At 37.3% G+C, this 14,866-nt stretch overlaps 1 protein-coding gene across 1 annotated transcript in view; it reads left to right on the forward strand.

Annotated features, from left to right (window-relative positions):
- SLC12A2 (solute carrier family 12 member 2) overlaps positions 1-14,866 on the forward strand; it is a 60,338-nt gene that overhangs the window by 23,498 nt on the left and 21,974 nt on the right. Inside the window, exons 7-12 of the mRNA XM_037373494.1 lie at positions 2,343-2,451; positions 2,880-3,007; positions 3,092-3,176; positions 7,143-7,291; positions 12,696-12,803; positions 13,750-13,873. Coding sequence (XP_037229391.1) covers positions 2,343-2,451; positions 2,880-3,007; positions 3,092-3,176; positions 7,143-7,291; positions 12,696-12,803; positions 13,750-13,873 — 703 coding nt within the window. The remainder of the gene's footprint in view (positions 1-2,342; positions 2,452-2,879; positions 3,008-3,091; positions 3,177-7,142; positions 7,292-12,695; positions 12,804-13,749; positions 13,874-14,866) is intronic.

The raw sequence follows: 14,866 nt of genomic DNA on the forward strand, positions 1-14,866 counted from the left end.
GGCTGCATGATCTTAGGTCAATTCTGAACGTGGAAACAAACACACATAGATCCAAGGATACCTTAATACAGAGGTTGCCTTACTAGTTTACACTGCCTAGTAACGCAGAGCAGAAGTCTTTTACTGAATATGTGTCTGTAGTGTGCTCAAAAATAGAAGAGCCTCGTTTGGTCTCCCTTCACATTTGATACTTGGTTCACTGTAGCTTCTTTTTTATGCAGTGAGAGGCAACTGAAGGCACTTTTTCATGAAAAAGTGCTGTAGCAGTTTCTTATGCTCCTGCATCAGGATGATAATGATACTCATAATTTACATGAGAGAGGGTTTTGCCTCATCATTGTTTTCAGCCCTAGATGCAGGGCTTGCAGAAAAAGTAAGTGAAGATCAAGTGCATTACTTGACTCTACCACAGGAAGAAGAGAATCTACAGGAATTTACTTTGGCATGTACTTTTAAATCAAACAGCACACTTCAGGAAAAATATTTTTACTTTTCTCAGGAAGTCCCTCACTGTCTGAAACTTCAGTTTGTAATGGTATCTTTTGAACAGTACTGGCCTTCTTTAATCTCAACTGTTTAGTTTTTCCTTGGAATGAAGCAGTTATTAACCCTCTGGCTGCTGTCACTGAAAGTCACAAGAAATATCTTGCTTTTGCTCTTGTAGCATGAGCAATTGTGTAAGGATAGCTTGCATAGAAATCCCTCTGTTGTTTAATGTTTCTCTATTGGACCTGAACTGTGGTATCACTGCAGTGATATACTCTACTAGGAAGTAAGGTATCTTTCAAAAATCCTGTGTTCAGTACAAAAGCATCAAGGCTTGTTGGCTTTGTTTCTGCATTGTGGAAGAAGGCAGGTAGGAGCAATGGTAAGCAACTGAACCTGTTGAACAAGCACTGCATGTAGGTTAACATGCAGCTTAGCATAGCAAACACTTTAATCAAGAAGGAAGTATTAGTATCTGTGATGTTCTGTGTCTTCCCCATGACTTACAAGAATGCCTTGGAAAACAGGACAAGGGGATCTGTAATAATACCTTTGAAATAGATCTAAAACATCTTGAGAGAATGGGATTCTGAGGAAGCCTACTTAAAAAATGGCTTTTCAGAGTTTGTGCTGTTTTACCACTCAACTCCTTGTGTTGAAGTCTTAAAAGCCCGTCCTTTCAGACTTTTGAATTTAAGGAAGATACTCAGAAAATTCTTTTAGCTTCAGGGAGAAGCCTAGGTTTCTTACTGGATAAATGCACTTGTGGCAATTGCTCTGTGATAACTTCACGTTGAAGTCTCTGGGCTTACTGAAGACTTCTGTAAGTACCTAGCTGCATCCTTACACCTCTCATCTATTTTCCAGCCTTAGCAAAAGAGCAATCTAAATATGATGCAGGAACTAGTCTCTTCAGGTAGTCTTCTAACTCTGCTCTTGGCTGTCGTGCCCTGTCTATCACTGTTGGTACCCCGTTATCTTCTGAGGCAGTGTGTTTCCAGTTTCAGTTCAGTCAGCAAGGCTATAGTGTTACTCCATTTTAAGTTCTGATCTAAGGCCTGGGAAAAAAATCACATTGTGAATAGCTTCCACCAAGCCACTGGCATATGCTTTTGTAAGGAATCAAGTAACACAAAAGATAACGGGGCAGTGTGATTGCTTATATAAATATAAAATCTGAACCATCTCTTCAATGCCTGGATTTATCTTTGGTTACACTTTGGAGGTGTTGGATGGTTTAAAGTACAAAGTGTCTGGTTTATAATGGTTTTATTGAACAATGGCTAAAAATCTGTTGTAATGAAAAAAAGTATCAAGAGAACTAGAAATTAACAAGTAACTGTGGTATTGAATATGTGCAATTGAATTTCATACGTAAGGGTTGAGCATATGAGAATGTAACAAAATAATCTAGTCCACTGCCTCAAATAGCAAACAAAAGCAGTTTGACTCAAACAAAGTGTTATGAGCATGGTTAATAAGAGAATACTCCTAGCATCTGTGTGCATTTAGCTCTTTTTCTTGTGGACTTCTTCAGTCTACTCATAGCCATTACTTCTGGAAGGCTTATAGGGAAAAAATGGTTCATTTAAGTATTTTTTCTTTAGAAGTATAACTCTGAGGGGTGCAGTAATAAATTCTCTTTTGAATGGACATTAAATTTACAAATTATTGCTAGTTCTTTATTAAAAATTCTGGTACATGTTCTTTCCAGCTCGCATAATTATTTGTGGAAAACCAACTGAGAAGAGTGAGCTGGATTTGGAATAAAATATTTACATTTTAGAACATATCATTGAAGCTTGAATCTGAAAAAGAGCAAGTTTTCCTATCTGACTGCAATCATTATCTTTCAGGCACAGATAGTCTTACTGGTGATCCTCATAGTTGCTATTGGAGACTTCGTTATAGGAACATTTATTCCTTTGGATAGCAAGAAGCCTAAAGGTTTCTTTGGTTATAAAGGTATGTTGGAACAGTTAGTTCTGTAAACTGTCTTTGCAAAGAGGAGACATGCTGTCGTAATTACGATAAACATCTAAAATAGCTTATAGTCCTATTTAACTATAGAGACTTTTTTCCCTGATTCTTTCAGAATTCTGCAGTTTTGCTCCTTAAAGCTATTGGGCCAAAACTTGGTCCAGCCTGCTTAAATATTGATTATATGAATTTAAAAAAAATGAGATGAAACTTTTTCTGGTTTTAAAGGTTATTTAAGTTTACTGTGGTGACTTTTATTTTGAGTCAGTGATGAATTAAGACTTAAATATTGTACACTTAAGAAGGTCATACAGCTGTGGGTTTCAGCTTTTTCAAGGAGGTAATAATGGCTGGAGTGGGCTAGTACTGTACTTTCTATATGAATATTGATAGACTTAAATCTTTTTCTACAGCTGAAATATTTATGGAGAATTTTGGACCGGATTTTCGACATGGAGAAACTTTCTTTTCTGTATTTGCTATTTTCTTCCCTGCTGCAACTGGCATACTTGCTGGTGCAAATATCTCAGGTGATCTTGCGGTGAGTAGTGAATTAGCAAATGTTGCTCATAAACACTGAGTATACATTTGTCTGCATCACTATCCACTGACATTTTTCTTCCAGGATCCTCAGTCAGCCATACCTAAAGGAACGCTGTTGGCCATCTTAATAACTACACTGGTTTATGCAGGAATTGCAGTATCTGTAGGTAAATAAAAGTTTTTAACTTTATCCTTTCACATTCATTCTGAGCATATGTTTTGATAGGGTTTATGTAACTTGTTATGTAAAATCATTATGTAATGACTTTCATGCATGAGAAAGTAATAGCCAGAGGTTTCTAATTTTTATTGTTGGAAGTTCAGTTTTCAGCTGGTATTATGATTTCCCAAAATGAGTGGTGTTTTTCTGAGACTAGTGACTGCTTTAGACTAAAGATGACAAAAGACTTCATACGGATGTTTCGTCATTTGTTGCAGTTACTTATGTTAAAAGATGTACAATTTAGCAGTAGGCTAATTCCTGGATTAATAAAACATGTTTTCATAAAATAATTAAGGAACAAATACTTGTATTGTTTTGAAGATGGTGGTAGTCAGCTACTTACCTGAAGTGAATTGTGGGATGATCAAACAGCTCTTTGGTGAGGATGCACAAGCAGTAATTCCCAGGAGAGGGAGGAGAGGGAGTAGTGCCTTCATCTGGCCAGCCCACTTATAGAAGCATCATGTTCAGAAATTTCTGTAATTTTATTTTCATGTGGAAAGAGGAGAAACGATCATAGTTTCTCATAGCATCAGTCTTGCATAACCTCTTTTCCTAGTCTTCCTCTGTAGAAGCTGCCTTGGGGTTTGATGCTGTCTATATCAGTTTTATTCTAGAGCACCAATGGTCAACCAGATTTTTTCCACCTATAAAACAACTCTATTAACCTTAAGAAAGTAAGATTATTGTCTCGCATATTTCTTGCCTGTGATTGGAAATGTTTTTATTAGTGTCAGTAAATTAATTTCTGACAGCAGTAGTCAGTGTTCTTATATGAAAGACTTTGCCTTATCTTAGCTGTGCTGCCTTTTGAATGAAATTCTCATTTATAAGAGTACCATTGATCTGACCACTAATGATACTTCTTTTCCAAAGATACCAATCTTGCTAGTCTGCCTGTGTTGGCTAACATTGTACTGTAGCTCTGCCAAACAGTTGGCTCTAATGATTGTGCTTTATGCAGCATAATGACCTACACTTAATTAGATTGACTGCATAGACCTCTGCTACCAAATTTGAATACTTTAGAACTTGAACCCACATGACAGCACAATGTTCATTAATACTGATTTCTTAATGGACGTCTTTGATCATTGTTCAAACATGAAAAACCTCATTTTTCATATTGAAAAAGGAACAGTTTGCAAAATCAGCTGACCGTTAAAGTGTTTGATGCATCAGGAATGTCCTATCTTGGTTGCCTTCTATAACTTACACTTAGACTTAAAGGTCAGTTCTGTTGCAGAAGTCAGAGATTATGACATGAGTGGAATTTAGCTTTAAGGCATTGTATCAGGAATCAGACAAACACACACTTTTATTCTTTTACAGTGGGGAATAGTATGTGGGTAAGTTTCCAGAGTAGTGATAAGCAAGGCATTAAAACTTCGATGGGGCTAGTAGATGTCACTGAGTAGTATGTCTGAAGGGGAAGATGATGTTCTGAACTTATGTCAGTAATTGTACTCTGTAGTAAGAGGGTTAAACACAGTAGAGAAGGCTTGGAAGATTGCTTAGAAAATTGCTAGTCCTACTGTTAGAGCTAGGCAGCCTATTTCAAAAAGGTAACAGCTATAAGGAAGACATGTCCAATTTCATATTTTAGCAAGGAACTAAGGGAGGTATGCAGGTGGCAGGATGAACACTGCATAAGCAACTTTTATATCTAAATTCTTGAAATACATATATCAAAGAACAAAACTTACTGCTTTATAAACAAGTGAAGCTCTAATAAAAAACCCCAGACTTCTGAGAAGGGTTAAGACATACTTTCTTTATGCAAGGAAGTAAAACTAATGAGAGCCTAACTGTAGCTGCTTGTAGCACCAGTGAAATTCAGCACTCTCAACTGCAATCTGAAGGATTCAGGATGGTAGTGTCTCTGGAATTCTTGCTGGTTGCATGTAGTTACGTGATAACTTGATACAGATAATCTCTTAACCACCTCAGGCCTATAAACATATATATGTTTATATGACAAAACTTTATTTGACTTTGGCAGGAACAGGCTTATAAGTGTCTGTGAAAAGGTGAAATCATGTTTTTACAGGAAAGAAGACCTGGAGGTTCTTACGGAAAATGTTGCCAGAATATGATAATTACAAATTTTTCTGAATGAGGGTTAAATAAAATGTCTAGATTTTTACTTACATCTAAGAATCTTCTGCCGAGAATGGAGCCTGCACAGCTGGCTTCTGTTCTGCATTCTGTCGTAGTAAGCCTTACTATTAAATTTGTTCATAGTGCCATTGTCCCTTTCTGTCATGCTTTGTGTGTGAAAGGCCTGCTAGCCAGTTAAATCTAAAATATGAAAAAGGGAATGAGGAAGAGGAGGGCTGTGATAGTACACTGTAGCTGCTTAATGGGTTGCTCAACTTAACGGGTCTGCCACTGCAATCTATTACCAACAAAATGTTATCTAAAAATAGTTCAACTAGTAAGTATGTTGTCATATCCATTATATACTGCTTCAATGGCTAGGGCAAATACTTGGCATAGTGAAGGAGAAATTTTTTCTCATACGGAGCTTTTAATCCCATTTAAAACAGACCAATCCAGCCCCTCCACATACATACAAGAAAATGTTAAGGCAGGCAATCGGTATAGGAAACTCTCTCTGAAATTTAACCAATTGGGCCTAATAAGTAGCTGAAAAATAAATCTGAGAAGTGGAAGAATTAAGTAATGTCCACCTACCAGGACTGGGTGGTATTGCAGATTAAGTTCTGATGGCTCAGAAGCAACTTAAATATGGTATAGTTATTTAGGTATTCTTTTTCCCAATTACATAGGTAACAGGGGTTGCTACTGGAGAAACTGAAACTTCCAGCTTGCAGCACACCCAAACCCTCCTTGTTATTTCGCAAGTAAGTTAGGTCCTCAGCAGTCACATGGTTCTGTTCCCAGGACCTCCTTGTCTTTCAGGTTCCTAAACTAAGGAAATTCTATTGACTATTGCTCTGTAGACTTTTCTCCACTTACTTAGTTCCTGTTCCTGCAAATATTTGCTTGTGTCCAAACAATTTGAGTACCTCAACTATTAAACCATAGAATGTTAAATAATACTTAATTTGTTTGTCCTTTATGAGACAACAGACCATGTAATTAGAAGATTTGCAGGCTTTTTAGTACTTGGTTTTTATTAGTACTTAAGGTCTAAAATGCTGTCTTCAGTGATGTCTTGACCAGTAAAATTAGAAATAATCGTAAACTGCTGTCTTCAATTCATTTAAGTGATAAACTTAATTATATGTGGTAGAAATGGGACTATGTGTCTTTGGTTTTTTGCCAAGAAACCAACTTAAAATACCAGAGTCATGTAGGAGGTGGCTTGTTTAAGCATTGAGAAACTGCTTGCAACAGGTTTTCATGACAAACTACTTGATTTTATTTTTTTTTTTGAATGTCTGAGCCATCTTGACTGGAAAAGAAATAACTGCAATGCTGTGCAAACCTGTCTACATACATCTGTACATACACAACAAAAATGCATTCCTCTAGGAAGACTGACAGAGAGAAACTATGAAATCGAGTGATGGTGCATAATACTGACTTCAGTTAAAGAGCTGTGTGGAAACTCATGATTCAGACAAATGTTGAACTGGAATTGTGCTGTTAAAACTTTTGTGAGTCTATTGACATTGTTTTCCTCTGTGCTAAAACTTTCCTTTTATTAGACTCGGATTTTTTTCAAAAACTGAAGATCATCTCAGGCAAGAGAGCAGTTAGTTGGCTTGTTTGTAATCTTCATAGTGAAGATGTGCTTAATACTGCAATGTATTAAAAATGTAAATGCTGTATGTTAATGTTGCTCTGTGAAAATGTTTACATAAAAAGGGAATTGAGCTTAACACGTGTCCTTATGTTTAGTTGAGTCTGCTAATGTCTTTTTTGTTATTGTCTGCTCTAGGTTCCTGTGTTGTTCGAGATGCCACGGGGAATGTTAATAACACTATTGTCACTGAGCTGACAAATTGTACTTCTGCAGCTTGCAAATTAAACTATGATTTTTCATCCTGTCAGACAGGGTGTCACTATGGGCTGATGAACAATTTCCAGGTATAAAACTTTCTCCTAAAGCTGTTCATTTGGCTTTTGTGTTTGTTCTTTTTTTGAATTGCATGTTAAGAAAAAAAGCCATAAATAAATACAAGGTTTAGCCGGATTAGTTAAGCAGCACATCCTAGCTAGTATGTAGAAGAACAATGTAACTGTTAAAATTTTTGGGTGTTTTTACAGAGGTGGTATAAATATTTACTGTTCTTCTGAGTAAACTGCTTAGGTTAGGTGGTAGAACTGCAACTTTCCCTCTAGATACCAGGATGTCACGATTCAGTGATGTGGATAGATGTACTCATTGTTCCATAGTCATGCACTGTAATCATAGGTAGCCTCTGTCAATAACTTGTTCCTTAATTTCTTAAGTTTCTTAGAAAATATGCTGACATTTAAAGAATGTTTTATATTTGTCACAGTATCCTCTTTAATGGTAAGAACATTGTGAATTTTCATAAACTCTGTTTGTGTATTTAAAAATCCCTATAGAAGTCATGAGAATTCAGTCTTTAACTTACATCTTGATTATCTGTCCAGTGTCCATGAGTTATTGGTAAAGGTATGAAAGAAACCAGGAAAAACACACTTCTTGCCAGTTGAGTTAAACTTGCTTTGTGGTAGTCCATCTTTGCCCTAAATTTTTCTAATAGGTGTACAGAAAATTGGCTAGAGGTTAAGCTGAAACCCACTGATAAAAAAAGGTGTCTGGCTTGAGTTTTGATCAGAAGTACCTGTGGTACATGTACAGCTGACAGCTTCACTTGCAAAGCTGGCTGTATCATGGTTTAACCCCACCTGGCTGGCCACTGAGCCCCTCACAGCTGCTCACTCACTCCGCTGCCCCTTGTGGGGTAAGGGAGTGAATTGCAAGTGTGAAAGTGAGAACTTGTGCACTGAGATAAAGACGGTTTGATAGGTAGAGCAAATGCCGTGCACACAAGCAAAGCAAACCAAGGAATTATTTTACCACTTTCTATCGGCAGGCAGGTGTTCAGCCATCTCCAGGAAAGCAGGGTTCCCTGACACATCATGGTTATTTAGGAAGACAAATGCCATCACTCTGAATGTCACCCTTCCTTCCACCCGCAACTGTGTATGCTGATTGTGGTGTCATACAGTATGGACTATCAGTTGGGGTCAGCTGTCCCAGCTGTGTCCCCTCCCAGGTTCCTGTGCACCCCCAGCCCGCTCGCTGGTGGGGTGGGGCGAGGGGCAGAAAAGGCCCTGACTCTGTGTAAGCGCTGCTCAGCAGTGACTGAACATCCCTGTGTTAGCAGCACGTTTCCAGCACAAATCCGAAACATAGCCCCATACCAGCTTCCATGAAGAAAATAACTCTGCCCCAGCCAAAACCAGCACAGGGTGGAAGATCTGTTATGTACGTGCTGAAATAATGTTGCAGTGCAGACCACTATTAGAGTAAAATATGTTTTTATAGTGGAATAACTTGAGTATATGTGGTGTTACTTTGTTCTGGTTTTGAAAAATCTGTATTTAGAAACAGTTCAGAATTGCTCTTACAGGAATAATTATTCTGTAAAGTGTGATGACTTTCCTGATTTGTTTTAAGCTTGAAGGAATCCAGTATATTATCAAATGTATAGCTGAGAATAGAACTGGTTTCCTGTGACTGTATCTTTTTTTCTTTAAGTCATAACTTTAGTAAGGTTGCTTACCATAAATGTTGCTTGTACTTCTAAGTTAGTAATTTTCTAGCTTTTTACCATTTGGTCTAAAGAGTGCTATCTATCTCCCAAATTATTTTTGCTTCTGTCTTTGGAAAAACTAGTGGGTTTCAAATAAGAAATGTCACTTCCAAGGCCAGGGGCTGCACAGAGAATGCAGTGCCCCATATGCCCCACTTTTTGTTGAGGTTTTGAAAATGTTGTCATGGAGACTGCACAGCATCTCTGGGCAGCCTGCTGCAGTGCTTAGCCACCTTCTCTGTGGAATTTCACTTGTTTGGTTTTCTTTTTTTTCTGTCATCCTCACAGCTTTTGCTGTGCATTTCTGCGGAGTCCAATTCTGCCTTTTGAAAAGTTGTCAGGAGGAAATAGTTTGCATGAGAGGCTGTCTACCTATAGATACACTGTTTTACACTTTCTAACTGAACCTGCGCTCAGTAGCTCTGGATGGTATCTGTAAGGAGACTTTTTTTTTTTCTTAATATGCAAGTCACAGTGCAGGGGGAGTTGTGCTCCAAACTTGCATACCTCTTAAGCTCTTCAAACAAACAGAACTTCTTTCTGTAGGTTTAATAACTTCACTCTTATAAATTAATCCCTAAAGTGAGCAAAGATTGTTGTATTTGCCTTATAGCTTGTGAGCATGCAGGTTCTGAGGCTGAAGGTGCCAGTTTACTTGTGTGCACAGCCTGATTTTATCACTGGTACGCTTTGTGCTGCACTCGGTTCTTCTGGCAAAGTGTTGATTTGGGGTTAGTGTTTAGGCAGCTCAGGTTTTGAATTTGGGCAGCAAATGGGCAACTTGTAGTACAATTTTACTGTGGAAAGTTTAGATGATGCTAAGAAACTTAAAATGAGAACAGTTGGTAAGACAGACTTAGTCAGAATTGCATAGAAAGATCATCTTTAGTTTGTGTTGCAGTCTATGTAAGTGAATTACAGGTCCTCACAGGCTTTGGACATTTTTCTGCTCAGTGTCAATGACATTTCTGTGCCCAGGCTGTCACCTGGTAGAAGAGTGAGTTCAGAAACTTGTTTTGGTCTCTGTAACCTCAGCCTGGAACTTCCGTGGAATAAGTTATAGCTTTGGGTAATTCAAATGCAGAATTTTATCAACTTCGGGTGAAAGTAGCATGAAACTCCATTCCAGAAACAGCACAAAAGTTCTGCTAAAACATTCCTCCTACAAAGGAAGGCAGCTGTAAAACATTTCAAGAAAGTTAGGGGAAGGTGGAGTTGAACAATGCTTTTTCCATATTCATTACAAAAAATTAACTTTAAAGAAACTGGTGCTTGTTTTCATGTGGCATTTTTTTCTTCTCCACAATGGCTGGACCAAAGAACTGAAACTGTAGTCAAAGTTACAAGACTTCATTATACCGTATGTTTGAAATTTAAGAAACTGTCTAAACGGTAAATGCCAAGACGAGTCCCTTTATTGACAGTAACTATATATCTGTCCCACCACACCAGTGGCAACGGGTCTATTTTTACTAGGTGTGTGTTGTCCTAATTCTGTGTGTTCTTTCAAGGATGAAAATTGCAGTGCTATAGCTGAGTGCATATGTGGGCTGCTTGCTTGTGTGATCATGAGGTTTGGATTTTGGTGTGTGTGTGTGTGTATTAGGTGGGGAGGGAGGGGTGTTTAACACCATAGCATACTAGTTCTTCTGGAACTGGTTCCACTTTTGTTCCCCTAGCTTAGAATAAGCTTCCTAATGTCTCTTGTATTATTAGTAGCTTTTAAAATAGGCAAGTATTATCTGCATATATCTTACTTAGATTTCTTTCAAATTTATAAAGCAGATGTAATACTCAAAAATAGTGTAAATAAATGGAGGCAATGAACAGGACCTGGACTTGGAAAAAAATGTGAAATCTGACTAGATTGTTAAGAACTAAATTGCAGGTAACTGATGCGAGTGTACTAAAGTGGAAGCCTCAGAATAACAGTGTTTTAAATCAGATGGGAAGGAAAGTGATAGACTTGTGCATAGATCCTGTCTATAAGAAGCCCTTTCAAGGAAGATTGATCAAGCCATCCTCGCAAGGAAGAAAATTTTCATACTGCTTCTACAAAGATTATTCTATACTTGCTTATTGCGTTGCTATAGCAAAGGCTTCTTTCTAAAATATTTGTCAGTAAAGCATTTATGCCCTTAACTTCTCTTCTAGAACTACTATGTAGCGTAGTTATGAACTGGCGTTTACAACTAACTTTTTCTGTTGATTATAAAACTAACTTAAACCTGAGTGTAGGAGGAATAGCTTAGTGTGTATGTCATTAGTTTTATTCATCTATGAGTAAAGGCCTGTCCTACTTTTTTTTTGTTGTCGACTACAAATATGTCTCGGGAAATTCTCTCATTCATTACAGTACTATGACAGCTACTTCACTTGCATCTTATGCACCTGCAGTTATTTAATTTCTCTTTTTAAGCATGGCATGCCTTGAACTGACCAATGAAACCTGACGTAGTGTAGAGATTCAGTTGACTAAGAGAGCCAGCAGTCTTTGTTAGTGTGATCTGGAGAAGAATGCTAATTTTAGCCCTAGCAATATGAGTAAAACTTGTATATTGTTTCTGAGAGCATATCCTGTCTAGTAGGACTGCTTTAGAGAGATTTTACTTCAGGTGACAGTAACTTGAAAACTAAACACTTCTGCATGATCTTTTTTGCCTTCCCTCAGTCCCTTTCATAACTGTAGGTGAGGTTATCAGGATAAGAGAGCGAAGTAATCAGTGCAAATGATGCAGAACCTCATTCTGACACGTTGTGCTTGAAAGGCACCATGCTGAATTTGGTTCACTGACTAAACCCAAGCTTTTTCAAGGTGGTATCACATTCTTAAACACAAGGTGCCTTTAAACAGCTTAGGCTTTTGTTTCATAAAGGAAAGTACTCTATTAAACCATGATTGTTTCTTAAATATGTAGATAGTTCTGCATCTTAATTCACTTGACGCATGCAAAGCTCATGCAGCTGTGGTATGGAAGCAATCAGTAGAATGGTATAAGAGGGTGTTTAGGCTGTATGGCAATTAGACAGAAACTGCTGTTCTAATTTGGAATTTATTTAATGTCTTACCAATATTGTTCTCTTACATTTAACTTACTGAGCATTTATTTTGTTAGTCATCCAGTCTACCAAGAATTGCATATTGTATTCCACTCACCAGGGTTACAAAGGCGTCCTAAGATGTGATCTTGGAGAGATAGGAAGCAAGTTTCTCCTGGCCTTGTGGTTTTGCATGTAAAACAAATGTAACTTAAAGTGATGGAGATGTTGCGAAAGATAATCAGTTTTCCCAAGATGTTCCCTGATTTCAGTTGTTTGTCACTTGGGCTTTCTGAGACCTTGTTATTCAGCAGTAGGCTAGTTCAAAATAGGTAACAAATTCCAATGTATTTTTCTTCCATAATTTATTTTAAATCCTCTTATGAACCCATGGAGACTTTCGCTATTGATTGTTTTGACCAGAGAATTACATGTTTGGACTATGTATTGTGTGGAAAACTACCTTCTCTTGTTCTGAAATGAGGATCCATTCATATCCCCTGATTGGTCCCTTGTTCATTCATTGATAGGAATGTGTGATACTCAAACAGCTTTTAAGTGAGGGCTACATAGTATTTACTTTTTCTGTAGTTATTGTTGCCAGCCGTTTGTATAGTATACTTTTTCATATTCTTTTAAACAAATAATTATTTTGCTTCCAGGTGATGAGCATGGTATCAGGATTTGCACCACTGATATCTGCAGGTATTTTTTCAGCCACCCTGTCGTCTGCATTAGCGTCCCTTGTGAGTGCACCCAAGATTTTCCAGGTAAGTATGGAAGCAAACCCATTATCTTTTAAAGAATAATTTTTATTAACTTTTGAATCAGAATTTTTGGAAGGGAACTCTGACATACCGCCATCATGGTTCGTAATACTTGACATACCAGTTGCTTAGAATGGGAAAACTGTTACTGTTACTAAACATAGCTAGACTATAATTTGTTCCAGACTTCATGTTTCTTGTTAGTTTAGAGATTAGTTGTAAATGTAACTAACATTACAGGAATCTACAAACTCCTTTAGATGTTGTTTGTTGTCAGTAACAGTGGAGCACATTACAAAGAGAATAGATTAGTTCACTTCTCAAACTAATCATAGAAGAGGACAGAATTGAAGTAGAACCTGTAGTTGTGGAATATTAATCCTCAAAGAATACATTATTGAAATAATTGTGTACCAGTTCTCACTTAAATAATTTAGATTGATTTTGTTGGTGTTCCTGAACGTATTTTGCTTTACCTTCTTTCAACCATTTAATCTCATTTTTTCTCTTACAAGTTCTCTTAATTGGGTAAGGCTTCAGTGTCCTCTAATGACCTTCTTTCCCAAAAGTTCAGTGGGCTGTCAAACATAGAATGGATTTTGTTGCAAATAGAAGCACAAGTATTGATGCAGAGAACTAGTGGATGCATAGGGCAAACTTTCCACTTCCTGAGAAAGCATTGCCTCTAAAGAAGGACCCTTTGTAACTGTAAGACACAAGTAGTTAATTACTTACAGAAGAGCAAAGCTTGTTCTTACAGGTAGAAATTACTAAAGGATAGAATATTGGAAATGCAAAATGTCAACTTGCAAAGACAATTGAAAATAGCATTAGTACATGGTGGCTATAAACATCCTTTCAGGAAGATAATACACAGTGGAGGACTGCATTAGAAAGGATACATTTTGAACAAAATGCATGCTGACTCTTGAATTTTATTTTTTCTTAGGCTTTGTGCAAGGACAACATTTATCCAGGATTTCAGATGTTTGCTAAAGGCTATGGGAAGAACAATGAACCACTGAGAGGATATCTTCTAACATTTTTAATTGCTCTTGGATTCATACTAATTGGTTAGTTTGAAATTATAATAAATCTCAATATTCTTTTGTTCTTTACAAAGCATTCAATTCTATATCATGCCTTGATAACAGTGTCCTAGAGGTGTAATGCACAGCTTAATTCCAAGCCAGCGTTCTAAACCTGTTTATTTTGAGGGTTACTTTCTCCTATCTTCTAGATGTAACTGTCTAGAACTATGATAAATTTCAATTGAACTGTAGCAATACTGCACTTTTCTTAATAACCATAGGTACCTGTCTTTGAATACCACCAATCCATAAAAATACATCTTTTGCTCGAGGCTGACAGATGTTATATCTTGTAAATATGAAAGTTTATTTCAGATTTCTAATAATTACAGCTTCAGTAAGTGGCAAACTTGCATGAACAATACTTTTTGAAGTGTGTTTTTCTGTTAGGTTACAAACAGTAGAGGTGAGTGCTGATGCTGCTATTGCTAAAGGTAAAGATAGTCTAGGTAGAATTACGTGTGTTTTGTGTAGGTTGCAAACTAATTGTGCTGTGTCCATGCATGGGTCCTGTGCCACTGCCTTTAAACTTCTTTTCCCAGTTTGCTCTTTCATCCTTCCCCCAAGTCTGCGTAAAGCACAGGTATACCCATGATGCTGCAGTAGGGACATGCTGACTAGCAAATTTTATTACAACAAGTAGAAATGTGGAGTCTGCGTTTTGATACCTGGGTTTTGGTGCTGAGAGTACACATATAAACAATTTGTACCATACTGCCTCAAGGAAAGGAGACCATCAGGTTCTTCCATTTGTTTCACTAAAAAGGATGTACTTGTCACTGTTATGATGGTATTGGTCTTTAATAATGCACTATACTAACTACTGCTGTGACTTTTCGTTTAAAATATGGGCAGATGAACATCTTTGTGACATTGCTCACACTAACTTTGTCTGCTGTTGCCATTCACTGTGGCTGGTTGTCTCTTAAACTTTTAGTATCTTGTTCTTTGCTGTTTGAGAATTGAGCTGGAGAC

Source organism: Falco rusticolus, chromosome Z (assembly GCF_015220075.1).
Source record: "Falco rusticolus isolate bFalRus1 chromosome Z, bFalRus1.pri, whole genome shotgun sequence".
NCBI classification, from domain to species: Eukaryota; Metazoa; Chordata; class Aves; order Falconiformes; family Falconidae; genus Falco; species Falco rusticolus.